A 15,532-nucleotide genomic window follows, 5' to 3' on the forward strand; every position below is an offset into this window, starting at 1 on the left:
GCATGACGTCATTAAGTGTCGAGATTCAAGGTAAGATGAGTGCTGACGGCAGGTGTTCATCCGGGCTACTGGTACTGTAGATCTCTTTAGTTTTACAGCAGCAGAAAAGCTTCGTCACTATACATGATGGTTTAGTATTTTTAGGAAGTAACACTGTACATGACAAATTTGCAGCATTGAACAAATTTAGAGTATCAATAAAGGTTTAGTCCAGTTACACATAACAGAGGATTTCCTGATAACCCGTTAATATGTATGTAGATTCGTATTAATTTTTTGTACACAGCTAGCAAACGCTTATACATGTATTTACGTTAACATTACCTCTGCTATGTTATCACAATTTGCCCATATACAATGTGTACGCCAACTTGAAAGTCAAAGATAAATACCTGGAGTGACTAGCACATCAGATATTCAAAATTACACGTTTACGCAAATCGGACTTAAGCGGCAAGCTGTTTTACAGTAAATCACGTCCTCATCCGGGACACACGGTATTTTACCCATCACCCCACGAGGTAACCAGCACCAAGGTTGTCTGAGGATGGTATCCTCTAGGTCGTTCACCCCACTTGCTAGGCAAATGCTGACCTTCATCTTGACCCGCAGCCTAGATTCAGGGACACTGACTCCACAACTGGGGTGCGCGAGCGTTGCTCAAGGTTTGAGAGAGCCAGCCAAGGACAGAGGGAGGTCAAACGGGGGTGGCGTGCCCCAAATTCGGGGACGCGCGGTTCCCATCGTTCCCGACCGCCGGTTGTTGCACTAAAAAATTGGACACGTTGTCGGAATGAGGACAAATTTCCCTTGGATGAAACACCTCAAGGTTGGAGCATGGGAAAGGAACAGATGGGAAGAATGGATGACGTCTGTTTTTCTAGGAATTCGGGAGCACAAAGGATTACCATTTACATCACATGTACTGTATGTATGCTTCTAGACAATGGTAAGGTCTAAATCTAGTTAGAATATATATGTAAGTGTTTAGACTTAGATTTAAAAAACCGTTGTACTGTTCATGATATATTGGGAAGAATCATTCTTTTGTGATCAGGAAATTTTAAAGGCCTTGAAAAGGTATTCCTTCTAACGATGTGAACGCAAATGGGAATTTGTGACATTCGCACATTGCATTAATACACATGTAGTAAGAATTCAGTAAACATGAGCTTTACAGGGATATCTACAATGGTTGTCTGTTGCCTAAAGAAATAAATTGACTTGTATGTTTGATTAAGAGCATGTACTGACAATGTATGTACACATGTAACACAGCCTTTATTATGGTCGACAAGTTTGTACACAAATAAAGAAATTGACTTGTGTTTCTTTGTGTACTGGTATGTACTTATTTTTCCTGATAAATAAGCAATATAAAGGGTCTTTTGACAAATTAATTCTAAAGGAAGGTTGTGTCTACAGTATACAAGGATAATTATAAGTTGTTTAGCACAAACAAAAGACTCAAGGCTGGCAAGTTGCGGGCATGGAAGCATTTGAATGTAGGTTGTATGTATGATGTTTGTAGCATTTTAGATTGGCTTCTAATGATTTTTTTGTTATTTTTCTTTAGTGGATCTTTCTTCAAGGGCTAATGTTACTACTGAAAAGCAGATCATTAAGGATATTAACCGATTTAACTGCTACTTTACAGACATATGCAAACAAGGAAATGAGGGTGCTTTTAGTGGGGTTTACGATGTAGAACCTGTATTCAAAATAGGTATGTGCAGGCTCTATAGTGCTCTCCATAAAGGCCTTTCATTCAGTAAGAGTGACTGGCATTTCAGATAATGGAAGGATGGTTCCCACTAGCATTTGTGGCCACCACATAGGTGCTACATCAATGTGGAGGGCTCGAAATTAATTTTTGGGACTAGGTGCACTGGGGCACCTAAAAAGTGGTGCAAATAACCTACAAATTCAGGTGCACAGAAAACATTTTGGTGCACAACATCAAATGAAGCTGAATGTCAGAAAAACCGAATTAAAACCCTCTGTAGAACCTGAAATTAAAGATTACCTAACTCCAAAATTTCAAACAAATAATACAACAGATGTTTTACTGTTGTTTCTGACTCTTAAATGTTCAGAATATGCTGTATGCGATTGTACACTTAGTATTGTATGTATATAACCTTGCATACAAACATCTATGATCCAGGTACACATATCCAATTTTGGTAATTTGGGTCACACAAATTCATATGCACCCAGTATTTCAAGCCATATTTCAGATGTTAAATTTTACTTGTTTTGTTTCATTCAAGGGGACCTGAATTTGGATCCCTTCAAGTAAATGATTTCTAAATGAAGATTTCACAAGAATTATAGAATCTAAAGCCAACCAAGCTTTTATCATATCTTTATTTGTAACCGTTTTATATGCTATTACTACACACTGTTTAATAAATGAAAATATGAATTTTGAAAAATCCTTATCATAACAGCAATGAATCAACAATCTTAATAACATTCTGATCTAACGAATTACAGTTCTAAGATAGAAATAAGAATATATAAGTTTTGTTGATACTACATGTACTCGTCATCTCAACACAGTATTTGTCATTATTCTGAAACACATTTTGTGACGATCTACTCCCAAGCAATTTTGAACTAGTACAGGTAAGTATCCCATATTGGGATAGCTGTGTGTTTGTACGCATTACATGTATGTTGATAAAATCTTTTAGAAATACAGACAAAACAGATTTGAAAAAAAAAAGAGGAAACTATTCTTTGAGGCAGGTCTACTCCTTTGTGTAAAAAAGGTAGACCATTAATATTACATTGTTGCACGACTATTTCTGAGTTGTTACGACGGATGTAGGCACAAAAATTTGCTCTTTCACAGTGGAAAATTGTACATTGTATGTATAATATAACGGCCTTCAGTTGAGTAACAGAGATTTGGCCCCATAGTTTTACTAGGTAGCGGTTTGACTGAAAATAAATTGACCAACAAACCAACACTGTTGAAGCATTAGTTATACCTTTATGTAACTAAAGCTAAACTAGTTTCCAACTCCAAGCAGATCTATCGGTGACAATGACAATGTCAGTATCCACCAAAGGGCGAAAGCAGCATTATTTGTCATCGATGACCAATGATACTACTTTTTCCCTTTGGATACTGACAGTGTCATTGCCACCGATAGATCTACTTGGAGATTATTCTCTATATATGTACATATATGAAGATGGCAGAGAGAGATTCCTTGCCTTACTGTCCATCACCATGAGGAACTGATGCTGGTGAGATGGTCCATCCACTGTTCCAGGGTCATGAGATGGGAAGTAGAAGGCTGGGGGAACAGAAGGACAAATTTGTTACTATACATGCATTTAAAGGCATCCAGAGCATTTTATGAGGCTTGAAACGCAAATGAAAAACTCAAATTTCTAGTCATTCCTACACATAGTAAGTTTCAATAACACTATACCATTACATATCGACATCAAAGGAGCAAAGATACGTATGTCATTGTGTGGTGAGAACTGATAGAAAATCCAAGCCCTAATAGACTTATCCTGATTGTCCATCACAATTAGCGGTTCGACCAATGAGAGAGTGACTGCCTGTCTGTCAAATATTTGCATCTTTATGTTTTAATTTTGCATTTCTACGTTTTGACGGAGGTGGGCGGGGCTATGGTATCGGTCTATTTACACCAGGCGCGTGAAACTAAAACATCACTATGTAGTTTATTTTTGTACCGCTTTTGAGCACTTTTGATAAGAAATCCGCACGCAAATGTGGTAAGCAGTGGCATTAAATGTCAATTTCATAAAGATTACAGTAACTAGAATATTTCCAGTTTTCAAGCCTCATAAAATGCTCTGGGTGTCTTTAAGTTTGCAGGGATTCAAATTTGCAGTGGTGAGAAAGAGGAGCGTTTGCGTTAGTTTTGAGTTTGTGATAGCGCTATAGTCACATACTTCTGCAGCAATGGAAACACTGGTGCCTTTACAGACATCCAGTCGGAAACCATCTATGATGAGTGACAACTACAGGTGTAGCAGGCCAAAATACACCCCTCATCAGAATATATCCGGGTACATCTACTAAACTGCAGTTCCACGTCCTCATATACCTTCTCTTCACCAAATGATTTTAACTTTTACAATTGATTTAATCATCTATCTAATCATCTTGAGGTATCATCAAGATCTACACCAACATACCAAATATCAAGACAATCCATTCAGGCCTTTTCGAGTTATGCTGTTCATCCACAAACATACAAACGCTACCAAAAACATAACCTTGTTATCTCCATGAAAAATGGAGATATTGTTTTGGGTGTGTCTGTGTGTGTGTTTGTCTGTCTGTCTGTTTGTGTTTCCGCACTACTGTAGTCAGCATAACTCAGGAACCTCTTGATGGATTGCGATGACATTTTTAGCGAAGTTAACTAGCTCCTCACCAGTAGATCTTGCAGAGTTTTCCCATCTGGTAAGCCTGTACAGTCCATCAGACAGACCCCCTCAGCACCAGGGTAATCTCTCCCGATGTCCAGCGTACACGTGATTCTCCCCCCCTCTCCGAGCATCACTCGCACACGGTTCTGGGCTGCCTGGTAGTCAATAGCGTACCTGCAAAAGTACAGGGCCACAAGCTTCAATATAAACTTTCAAACAGTAATAAATACAAACATATTTCATACTCTTAACAAGTTGGAGCATACTCATAGTTTAGCCTCCAGTATTCTCTGTTATACATAATTTCAGCCAAGTCAGTACAAAAATGCACTTTCATCAGAGGAATATGGTAAGAATATATCAATGAGTGAGTTCAATATTGTCTTCCATGTCATATATCTGAGCCATGATAATGTTCGAAACGGGTGTCTCGGACCAGGTGATATTTGGGTTATCACATAGGCTTCTACTTGTATCTCAAGGGCTTCCAAAGAATCATCACATTGCGTGCGTCGACTGTCGAAAATTTGAATACCGCATTCAGACATTAGAATTACTGTTGTAACAATTTTTCGTTTGAAGACACAAAATCACTCATCTTCTGGCGCATTTCGCGGGGTAGGTATGACATAAATGAAATATAACATGATGGTATATTCCGCATCAACATCTGTCCCAGCCCTCCCACGGGTCGGATCTTGGTTGAGCTGGTACCTCGGATAATACAGAATACACCATGTTGCATTTTATTTTGATGGTATAGTTCACAGTGAAAGGTCTCCTCGTACTTAAAAACATTGAAAATTTAAAAATGTGCAGTACCTGTGGCACAGGCCTTCTATCTCCTGCAGGAGAGGCATCTGGGTAAAGAAGCGTTCCCGCACGCGGTTCACGAGGAACAGGGCGTCGTTGGTCTCCATGGCAACCTCGATGAGATCCTCAATCTCAAGACTAGGAGGGTCCACCTGAAATGGGAAGGAACATCCTTGATGAGTCACCTATCTTTTCCTGGGACTATTTTGCAAATTTCAAAAGAAAATTACAATTTTGATGGCTAACTCTTTTCGTTGAAAATGCTACATGCTGCAGTTTTGGAATAATATTATTATTTTACACAACTAGAAGTGTACATACCACATGTATTTCTAAGAGGTTTAGAACACTATCAGCACTAGACTTTCTGTGTACTAGGAAAGAGCAAGTTTCTAAGTTTCTATGGAAAGGACTGATTTCTATGCCTGAAAAACATAAACTTTGTGGGCCTTCTAGGCAATGCTGGTGTATATTTTTAGGGAGAGAATTGGTTTGCGATTTTCTAGGGAGGCAAAAACGATTTCAAAAGAACCTGGCCCCAAGATGTTTAAAATCACGAATTAGTGCTCCTAAGAAAACATTGGTGGCCTGCAAAGGAGGCTAGGAAAACAAAGCTCTATTTTCTAAGGCTTCCCATAATGTTTCAATTAATGGCAGTCTTACCACTGCTCCTTCTAAAGCGAAGCCCCCTGTCAACTGTTCCCTGAAGTGCAGGGTGAGAAGAGGAATGACGTCGCAGGTGGAGTCTGGAGGAGGCAGGAGTTTCACAGTCAGACTCTTCCCCACTAGAGAATGTTCCTCCACACCGCTCAACTGGCTCAGAACCTTGTACACTTGTTTACACCTGGAAAATTGTCAAAATGCATAGGTTGATGTAAGTATATAAACTATAGATTCGGAGATGGAACATCATCTGAACAAGAAGTCTTTACATTGTATATAAAAGACTGCTAAAGTATGTAGGATAGCCTGGCTTCAATTGAAAAATAACATTGCAGAACATTAGAATATTTCATGGGTTATCTATATGTGTACCTTAATAGTTATACAACTTTACAAGAGGGAGAAGGTAAAACAATTCAATGTATCCCTGATTCCAGTGTACTGTAAAATTCATTCATTTTCGTGGGGACATAATTTCACACTAGGAGCCTGGAAAGGGGTCATTTTGCAGTGGTTAAAACAATACTGTAATAAAGTTGTAATTCACTGGAAACTCTTATTTGCAGTGTCATAATTTTACGGTGGAGAGGTTACTAGAAAATATGAGGGTGAGTCAATAAGCAATTTGTTTTATATCAGGCTCATTTTTTCATCAAATGAGTTGAAATCTGGCGCAATGGTCATCATCATCTTGTCGTGAGAGTGTCACGGATGAACATCACCCTCCTCCTCCAGTCCTCCCTGGTAAATGGTAAAGGCATGATATATCTTCTTCAGACTGAAATAGCTCAATTTATTGTTCAGATTTTTATGAATCACCCTCCTAAAACCACAGTAAACATTTCAAGATTTACAGTACTTTACAGTATTTACCATGCAGTCTGTGCCCTGATCCTATCTGTCCCCTGCTCTTTCCTACTCAGTAGCTCCTCCCTGGTTCTCTCTGCCGTCTGCTTCTGTGACAAAAACTTGTCTCTCTCCTCCATAGCCTGGGCCAGCTCCTGTTGTAACCCCAGCAGAGCAGCTTGGCAGGACGACAGTGCTGCCTCAGCCTTCTTAATGCCGGAAGTCTGTTGTTCTAGTAACGCTGCCATGTCAAATGTGTGGTCGATCTGTAATAATGAGCATTATCATATAGCTAGATGTCGTTGACCAATCAGAAGGCTCCATACACGGGTCCTTATTTTCCCATATAAACCCGCTTTTATTGGTCTTTAATCTTCATGTTAACCCATTGTTCGAATGTCACCATTAAATGAGAGGGTTTTTTTTTAAATTTCATATATGCATCTTAAGACATTTGTTGAGGTAGATATGACCCGCGCTCGGGCCGTTACCTCGGGCGATACACCATTTTTTATTATTATTTATGTCGACCATGCCTTATCACACCGTATAGACCTCAGGGTAGGTCATTAACCCTTTATTATATGTCATACCTGGGCCGGGATAACATTTGATACAGGTGTTCTGGACCGGTCAATATTTTACAGTATTGCATGGGCTTCGAAGTTGTATTGCACGGGCTTCCATTGAATGATTTGACCATGCTAAATGTGTGTGCTGCGGTTGAAAATTTGAATGCTTGATTCAGACATTGGAAGTGCTGTTGTTACAATTTTTTTGTTCAAAACTTCAAGCACACAAAATTTTATCAGCTTCTGGCGCCTTTTGTATTGAAATATCCAGTTTGATTCTAGACTTAGAATACCTGAGGAAGGTTGAGCAGTTGTCCGACCGTCTGATGTTTCTGCAGAACCTCTTGCAGCTTGGCTTGCTGAAGGAATAGACAGATAATCATCATTCATAAATTCTGCACTATACTCAGTGTTTCCTGCAGTTATAACTTTAACTGCTAGTAGTTTAAGATGTCTTAAGTCAGTCATGTTGTAAAAACCCAAAGGGGCGAGTACGCCGCTCCCGGGATTAGAACCCCCACTTATCCCGATCCGCACGGCTTAGGAAATCAACGCGCTAACCACTAGGCCAAAAGGTCCAGACCAGTTAGACTGGTCAGTTAGTGGCGGTTGATCCCCACTGTTACAATGTGATTTTCTTCAGGCTCAAGACACTTAAAGTTAAATAGGCACTACATGTATGTGTTCTTGTGTATAATGTTTGCATCAACTTGATCAAGTCTTAAATTTAACCAGAAATATATAGACAACTGATAGAATTTGTACTTTTTGTATGTACAGTATGTATTGACCTGAATCGAAATGGTAACAAACTGCTTACTAGTAACATTTTGATAGGTTTGAAACAAGACCGACATGTTTTCACTTACCGTTGTCTCCACCTGAGTGATTCTTTCCTGTAATTTGGCCACCTTTTCCACATGTTCTTCATATTCTGAAACATTGACACATGTTAAAGTGTGTGTAAGACAAGATCTAGAAGCTAGAAAATATTACAATCAGACTGTTTTACCGTATTCTATGCCTAACTGATCACCAAAATGACAAGCTCACTGTCTTCTGAGTATTTGTTACACTTACTTGTGCTGGCCTGTTGAGCAAGATCAGACAACAGTTTCTCCTGCTGTGCTGCTTCCTTCTTCAGCCCTGATGCCTTCTTCTTAGCATCCTTCACTTCTGCATCTGTACATGCAGACCACAAACATGGCTCAGAACTTCATTCTGGCAACCACAAAACTTACTCTGGAAAGAGGAGAATGCTACTGAACGTAATTTTGACCATATTCAGGTGGGGGTGCAGACGCTACAGGCGGGTAGAGCTGTGTACCAATACAGTACCGGTACAATCAATTAGGTACAGGTCCAAAATACCTGAATCCTGTACTGCACAGATACTCTCATCTCCCAAATAAACGTACCGGTACGTTAATTTTTTTCAGCCTCAAAATCCACCCAGTACGTTCTTATTTTGGACGGTACGTTTATTATTTTTTTGAAAATTTGAGTTTTACTAACCTGGGATCCTCTTAAAATTCAAAGTTTGGGTTTTCCTGCCAATATTTCCCCGGCATTTTTGCTCATAATTCATTATTTTCCGGCCAAGCGGCGTTGATTTCCCTGCCGCTATGACCCGGCCTTTGTGAAATCCTGGCGGAAGTCGTAACGTATCGGTCGATCTCTATAACACTTCAAAGTCAACGTTATTATTGGGCGAAAATAAGACGCCACACTGACGTTTTGAAATGCAATTCTTTTTATATGAACAACTTTAGCAGTCTCATAACATCGTAAACCAAAGCATGCTGACCAGAAACCAATATATGTCAGCGGCGCAAAGTGTTTCATGTAACGTTACGCATGTAATACACTACTCTACTCACGTAAGATACAGTCTTTCCCAAAATGAAAATATAAAAATAACACCACAAAAAACCGTGTCTTAGCATCAAAAACTTTATCATTACTTTGAAAGTATATCAAAACATTTCAATCCTACCGCAAACATGAAAATTTTGCCCTTCGAAAAGCACCATAGTAACGCACCCGGCAATGACAGTCCGTGGGAATGTTTTGTTTTGGAAGATCTCACTTCCAAGAAGGGGAAACAACTCTTTTTGATCTACAAATAAAACTCCTTTGCCTTTGTCAGAAATGCATTTTGCAGTTTTACAAAAATACTTTAAATACCTTAGTCTATATAAAAAAATTGTTGCAATCTAGTCACCATTTTTATCACTGAAAAATGCTTGAAAAAAGATCACCCCCCTACAGAAAGAATGCCGGAGGTTTCTAAGAACATGAGTGTATGTTCTGTTAGCCCCGCCCCTTTCTGTCTGTGGCGCCGCCACTGTCTGTAGCTCACCCTTTCATGTAACATGAGAACCCTGTAGTTTGTGGCAACATTGTAACAAGCCTTCAGGAGGTTTCTCACAAATTTGTTGACAATTTAGTTTCTCAAAATGATACATACAAGGGTATTTTTAGATTTTAAATTATTTGGATTGCAACAACAAAAGCCAAGAACATTATATAATATTGTCCTTGATATTATATGATATTAAATGTCCTTGACACAACACAATGATTTGTGGCATGTAATGTTTACAAATCTATGTTTCTATATGGAAGGCATAGAAGATAAATGGCAAGTTGGGAAAGACAAATAGTTACATCATATACATGTGAAAAAATTATGTGATTGTCATAGTCTTCCTTTTCTCTATCATGACTTTTACAAAATATAAGTAATACCTGTGATGACAATATATTCAGGATATTGTAATTTTCTGTTCATCTTCTAAATGTTGATACATTTGTATAGAAAAAGAGTAGACTTTCAAAGTGTTGCCCATCCAAGTGAACTGAGAAGTTTGGCGACTACTTTTCATGTTTTGATTATATGTCAGTATATACAACAATTTACTTGCTTCAAGTTCCAAACAGAAAATGCATGTATCAATGATCATGTACATTTTAACTTGTTGAATTTGAAGCACCGTTGGCCCCCGGTTAGGGGTCATAGCGGGGAACCTATGCCCAATTTTTTCAACATTGCTATTAATAACTACAGTATATCTTTTTGAAGTGGCAAATAATATTATAATTTGAACAAGATGTGTATAGTTATTCTGTTCAATAGTTATACACTTAATTGGTATGGTCCTCAGACAGGCATAAATAGTCAATAAATGAATAAAGAGAACCTGCTAATCATCTTCTTTCCCTCGGACAGAAGTAGCATGGACACAGTTTATCTGTATATTTGGTCAATTTCCGGGGGGTATGTTTATTCCGGGGGGTACGTCTATTAGATTTTGAAGATTTGTCCAGGGGGTATGTTTATTCCGGGGGGTATGTTTATTTGGGAGATGAGAGTACTTAAGGTATTGTTGAAGGGTGGCTGAGGAATTTTGGGATGTTTTTTAAAAAACCCTTTCTTAAGCTTTATAAACCTTCCTCAACCTTAATTTTTTTTCAGGTAGTACCTTATAGCAAGGTGATAATTTATGCAAATTAGTATGATGTCATGATTACGTCATCAAGATTTATAAGGCCACGCCCCTTTTTTAGAAGGAACGCTCTCCTTGGCTTGTGCTTCGATGTTCATCAATATAATTTTGCAGGAATGTACATGATAGTAATACTTAAAGAATGACGCGTGTCTACGCGAATATTTTGAAATGTCAATTTTTGGCGAATTTTTTTTGTTTGATAACAAGAAAAAATTCGCCAAAAATCGATATTTCAAAATATAAGCGTAGACACGCGTCATTCTTAAAGTATTACTATCATGTACATTCCTGCAAAATTATATTGATGAACATCGAAGCACAAGCCAAGGAGAGCGTTCCTTCTAAAAAAGGGGCGTGGCCTTATAAATCTTGATGACGTAATCATGACATCATACTAATTTGCATAAATTATCACCTTGCTATAAGGTACTACCTGAAAAAAAATTAAGGTTGAGGAAGGTTTATAAAGCTTAAGAAAGGGTTTTTTAAAAAACATCCCAAAATTCCTCAGCCACCCTTCAACAATACCTTAAATCAGTCCAAGCCTGGCTAGGACAACAGGTCAGAGGACAGCCACTTTGACAGATAAAAGTATCATGAAATTACCGTGGCAGTGGGCAGAAGCCACATTTATACTTGGTGCAGCACAGAAAAACACTTTTGACTTGAGTTTGAAAGTCTGGAGTCAAATGTTTATAAAAATAATAACTAGCACAATCAAATATCATCTTGTTGTATCAGTTCAAACATGCTGTTGTCCATATTGCTATCCAATGTACCACTAGGCACTACCAGGGTCTGAAGGAACAAAATAATACTGTACTGACCCACTGCCCCGTACTCAGGCCAGCTGTCCCTCCCCTGCTCCATGTACGACATGATCTTGGCCCGGGTCTGCAGCTCCAGCCAGGTCATCTTCAAGTCCGAGCACTGGCCCTTGGTGTGGTTCAGGACAGACCTGGCATTGTAGTCGGACTCCTGGAGCAGTTCCTTAGCCTCGGCTAACTTCAGTTTCTGTTGTGTCACCTCCGCAAGTACCCTAGATTAGGTTTGGGACAAGTTATAAATTTTGTGGGGTGTCAAGATTTTTGAACTACAAGTCGATTGTAGAAACAACAAAAGCGGTATTTTATACGGCTAGTGCTGGGCAGACAGACATGTATATATTGCAAAATCTATCACTTAAGCTATGTGCGGAAAGTATGCTATGGTATAAAGACAAATAAGCTATGAATTTGAGAAAGATTGACAAAAAAAACACCTTCTAGAATCCAGCAAAACGTTCGCCGCCATCTTGTCGGTTTGAATAGACCCGCTCTTCTCGTCCTCAGGGCGCTAATCTTTGACCAATCAAATGGCTAAACGGACTCTCTCGTTCCCAATCAGGAATCCGTTTGATTTCACGTAACTACGGTCTAGTGGGGACACTTAGCGATATTAAAGCGAACTGCAAGTAATTTTTGGTCGCTGCATGTAACGGCGGTCTATTTATTGATGCTAGCCTTTCTATCGATTTTAGAGGTGAATTGACCATACTATCCGTGATGTAAATGATATAAATGTAACGTTGAGTACTTCTGGCAGCCAAAAATCGTTGGATGGGGTGGGCTAATTTGTCCATGCAGGCGGGGTCGAGAAAAAAACTGGGATAGACTGGTGACCAGCTTAGACTATAAACAGGAATAAAGCGAAACAGTTTTAATTCTTTTTCTGTCTGTCCGTCTATTTGTATATCCGTCTGTCTGTTTCTTTGTTTGTTTTTGGTTTTTACTTGTTTGTTTTCTTTACAACCAAATTCAATCGTCACTGATCATAATAAAGTTCACGTTCTTTGCAGTTTTCCACACACAGGTCCCCTTGGCGTAATGCGAGATCGGGGGTTGACTGGCAGAACGAACGAAAAATAATTGACTTAATGATCAACAAAAAGGGTCAACAAAACGATATCGATACATTTGCTTCCCTTCGGTTTTGATAATGGTTGTAGTCTTCAATATCAGGTTTTCAATGCTAACTGTGTGGGAGAGTGGACGGTTACCCACGGTGGCATATTCCTGACATCTAGCGAATTAAGAAAGAACTGCAAGTCAAATACAGTCGTGAAAAATGCGACTGGTAATCGATGACAAACGTTCGGGCGCATTAACCAGTAACACGACACAAGTTGTAAGAGGAGGAAAGAGAAGAAAACTAAAGCAGAGTATGCCGCAGTTGGTTCGTTTAGTTCTATCTGTTTGTTTTACAATCTTGCCACAAAATCTTCCTCAGAATATTTAAAAAAACGTTGGTGGTTTTACACAGGGAAATCGAAAACGTATCTTAAGCCATTATTTGATATATATATGACAGCAAACCATGACATATATTTTCTATTCCTGCTTTGACGTCATAGGGGACATGGCAACACGCGCTAAAAATAGTTGATTTGTGTTGCCCTAATTATCTAATTCAGGCCAATGACGTGTAATTTGTTTTTGCGTCCTCTGCAATGTCAGGCTTTGAAGCCAGGCTTTCTCGGGAGGGAGGAGCTCTGTTTCTGTGATATATACCAGTCTACCAGACTAGTGTTAGTTTGTGCACTTCTTGGATACATGAAAAAAAAGACGTGTTCGCTATGATACTATGTGTTTGTCGCTTCGATTCTTGTTACAACGGTTATGGTGTCTATTCTAACAATTTAGCCATCTTCTTTTTTATCCATCTTGGTTTGACGCCCTCTCGCATTGAATATGGAGTCTGCAGAGGATGTTATAGAAATTGTAATGTTCCTCGATCGCGTACGTTTCGGCGTAAACGATGACGTTTAGGAGGGAAACTAATGATCCTGGGAACGAGATCATAACTAGAAGAAATTAATTGCAGTTACTAGTATTTAGAGGTTCAAATGCCGCCTCCAAGGGTCACTTATTAGTCAAAGCAGCAGGGACTGATTGATATGACCTAGTTGAAGAATAAATGCATCCACTGATAATGCGAAAGTGTGCAAGCCTTGTTTTACTACACAGCACCAGACATGTCTGTCTTAGACGGCTCCAAGCATTAGTTTAGAACCCTGGGTGGATTAAGATGATATTTGATATGTGGGTAGGTGTGCGAACAGTCTGGCATCAAGGCTACGACCAAATGATAGGGTGATCATGATAAGTGCATACACATACTAATAAATACATAGGGCCCTGAGTGCATGTTGGCGCAGAGTGCGAGTAGAATAATAATCGCGTCCTTTACTACGTATGTAAGGCTAGAGGAGGATGTAGCTTTTATGGATGACATCAGCCCGCTCTTTAATTTTCGCCTGATTTTGAACACAAAAAAAGAAGACATTTTTCCCCCCTGGAACTGAAACAGGTTGACACTCAGGCTAGGTCAACATAACGAGAAAGTACTAAGATGGGAGAATACGTTAGTAGCCTTGGTTGTAGAAAGGCCTGAAGTGAAACAAGGAATCTTCAAAAGGAGGTAATTATAAGTCAAGCCTTTTTGAACGATTTTGAGAAGAATTCGCTGCTAATTAATCGTTCAGTTGTAAAAGCGAAGGGGGATGGTTGGTTGTACCTGTAGAATTGACACTAGTGGGGTAGCCGTGGCTGTAGTTGTAGAAGTGACCTACTTCGGTAGTTATAAAAGTTGGAAAGTGATACAAGCTGCAGTCTACGAGACTAGTGTCATTTTGTGCACTTCTTGGATACACGAATAAAATACATGTTGGCTGTGATACCATGTTTTGTCGCTTCGATTCTTGTTACAACGTGTATGATTTTCATTTTTCATTCTTCAAATGTTTATTCAGAATACATTGCTCTTTAAGACACACACAAACACACACAAACACACACACACACGGCAAACACACACACACACACACACACGGCCTGACACACACTCAAACACACAAACACAGAGACCTTTTTGGACTTGTACTGACTGTCCTATTTTACCCTATTATTTGTCTCCACTGGACTATACTCATACGTTCACAGTCAGAGTCACCCTCTAGGTTTGTACCGATAGGCGCACCTCAGTCCCAATATGAGTGCTTGACGCACCCTCTAGTTTTGTACCGATAGGCGCACCTCAGCCCCAGTATGAGCTATGACTCCACCGCCACGCTGGTCTGTGTCCGAGCTAAATTTAGCCTCTGGTTGACAGATGAAAAATAAGCAAGTTGATCCAGCTTTGCACTAAGATAAATCAAACGTCGACGGGTCACTGAACTTTGATTCAAAACATAACGGCGACTCGATCCGGCGGTAAAACATTAAGGATGATATCCGCTGGAGTCGTGACGACTTGATCAACTCGCCCAACTTCTAATATTTGTAAAGACCGTTATCTTTAAACGTTAACGGTTTGATTGATAACGCCTTGGTCCGTATGATGATGACGACACGACAAGAGAATCAAATTTACGACTACGTAATATGATTAGTGGACGTCTCTGTAGCTCAACTGGTATAAGCGGCCTCACTAGCTGTTGAGCTCAAGGTGAGTTGGTAGACCTCTGTTTAATCCTGGGACAGGGTATGTCGGTCCGGGCTGCACCCGTATTTCGGATGGGACATAAAATTGGACTTCAGTGTTCGAGGAGGTGCCTCCAGCACGTTTAAGGTGAAGGGCTAACAACCCCTCCATGTAAAAAATATGCCCTGCTCCTGAAATAGCCATGAGATCATGCTACCCTATATGCCACTTGGCACT

General features: G+C 39.5%; 1 protein-coding gene across 1 annotated transcript; it reads right to left on the reverse strand.

Annotated features, from left to right (window-relative positions):
• Nucleotides 1–1,262: 1,262 nt before the first annotated feature.
• LOC136447320 (nuclear mitotic apparatus protein 1-like) lies at nucleotides 1,263–12,226 on the reverse strand. The gene is made up of 10 exons (XM_066446089.1): nucleotides 12,096–12,226; nucleotides 11,662–11,873; nucleotides 8,403–8,504; nucleotides 8,192–8,256; nucleotides 7,616–7,681; nucleotides 6,778–7,016; nucleotides 5,905–6,085; nucleotides 5,251–5,393; nucleotides 4,434–4,602; nucleotides 1,263–3,311 (listed from the first exon to the last, which is right to left on the reverse strand). Exons 1-10 carry the CDS (start codon nucleotides 12,125–12,127, stop codon nucleotides 3,240–3,242), a joined length of 1,281 nt encoding a protein of 426 aa, XP_066302186.1. The 5' UTR covers nucleotides 12,128–12,226; the 3' UTR covers nucleotides 1,263–3,239.
• Between the last annotated feature and the right edge of the window lie 3,306 nt (nucleotides 12,227–15,532).

Source organism: Branchiostoma lanceolatum, chromosome 13 (genome assembly GCF_035083965.1).
Source record: "Branchiostoma lanceolatum isolate klBraLanc5 chromosome 13, klBraLanc5.hap2, whole genome shotgun sequence".
Classification (NCBI taxonomy): Eukaryota; Metazoa; Chordata; class Leptocardii; order Amphioxiformes; family Branchiostomatidae; genus Branchiostoma; species Branchiostoma lanceolatum.

Bases quoted from the DNA above. Each gene is read 5' to 3' on its own strand.
- LOC136447320 (XM_066446089.1), bottom strand. From the start codon at position 12,127: ATGGCGGCGAACGTTTTGCTGGATTCTAGAAG. The intron at 8,505-11,661 runs GTCAGTACAGTA...CTGCATGTACAG, and splicing joins GCCTGAGTACGGGGCAGTGG to ATGCAGAAGTGAAGGATGCT. The intron at 8,257-8,402 runs GTAAGTGTAACA...TCAATGTTTCAG, and splicing joins TGCTCAACAGGCCAGCACAA to AATATGAAGAACATGTGGAA.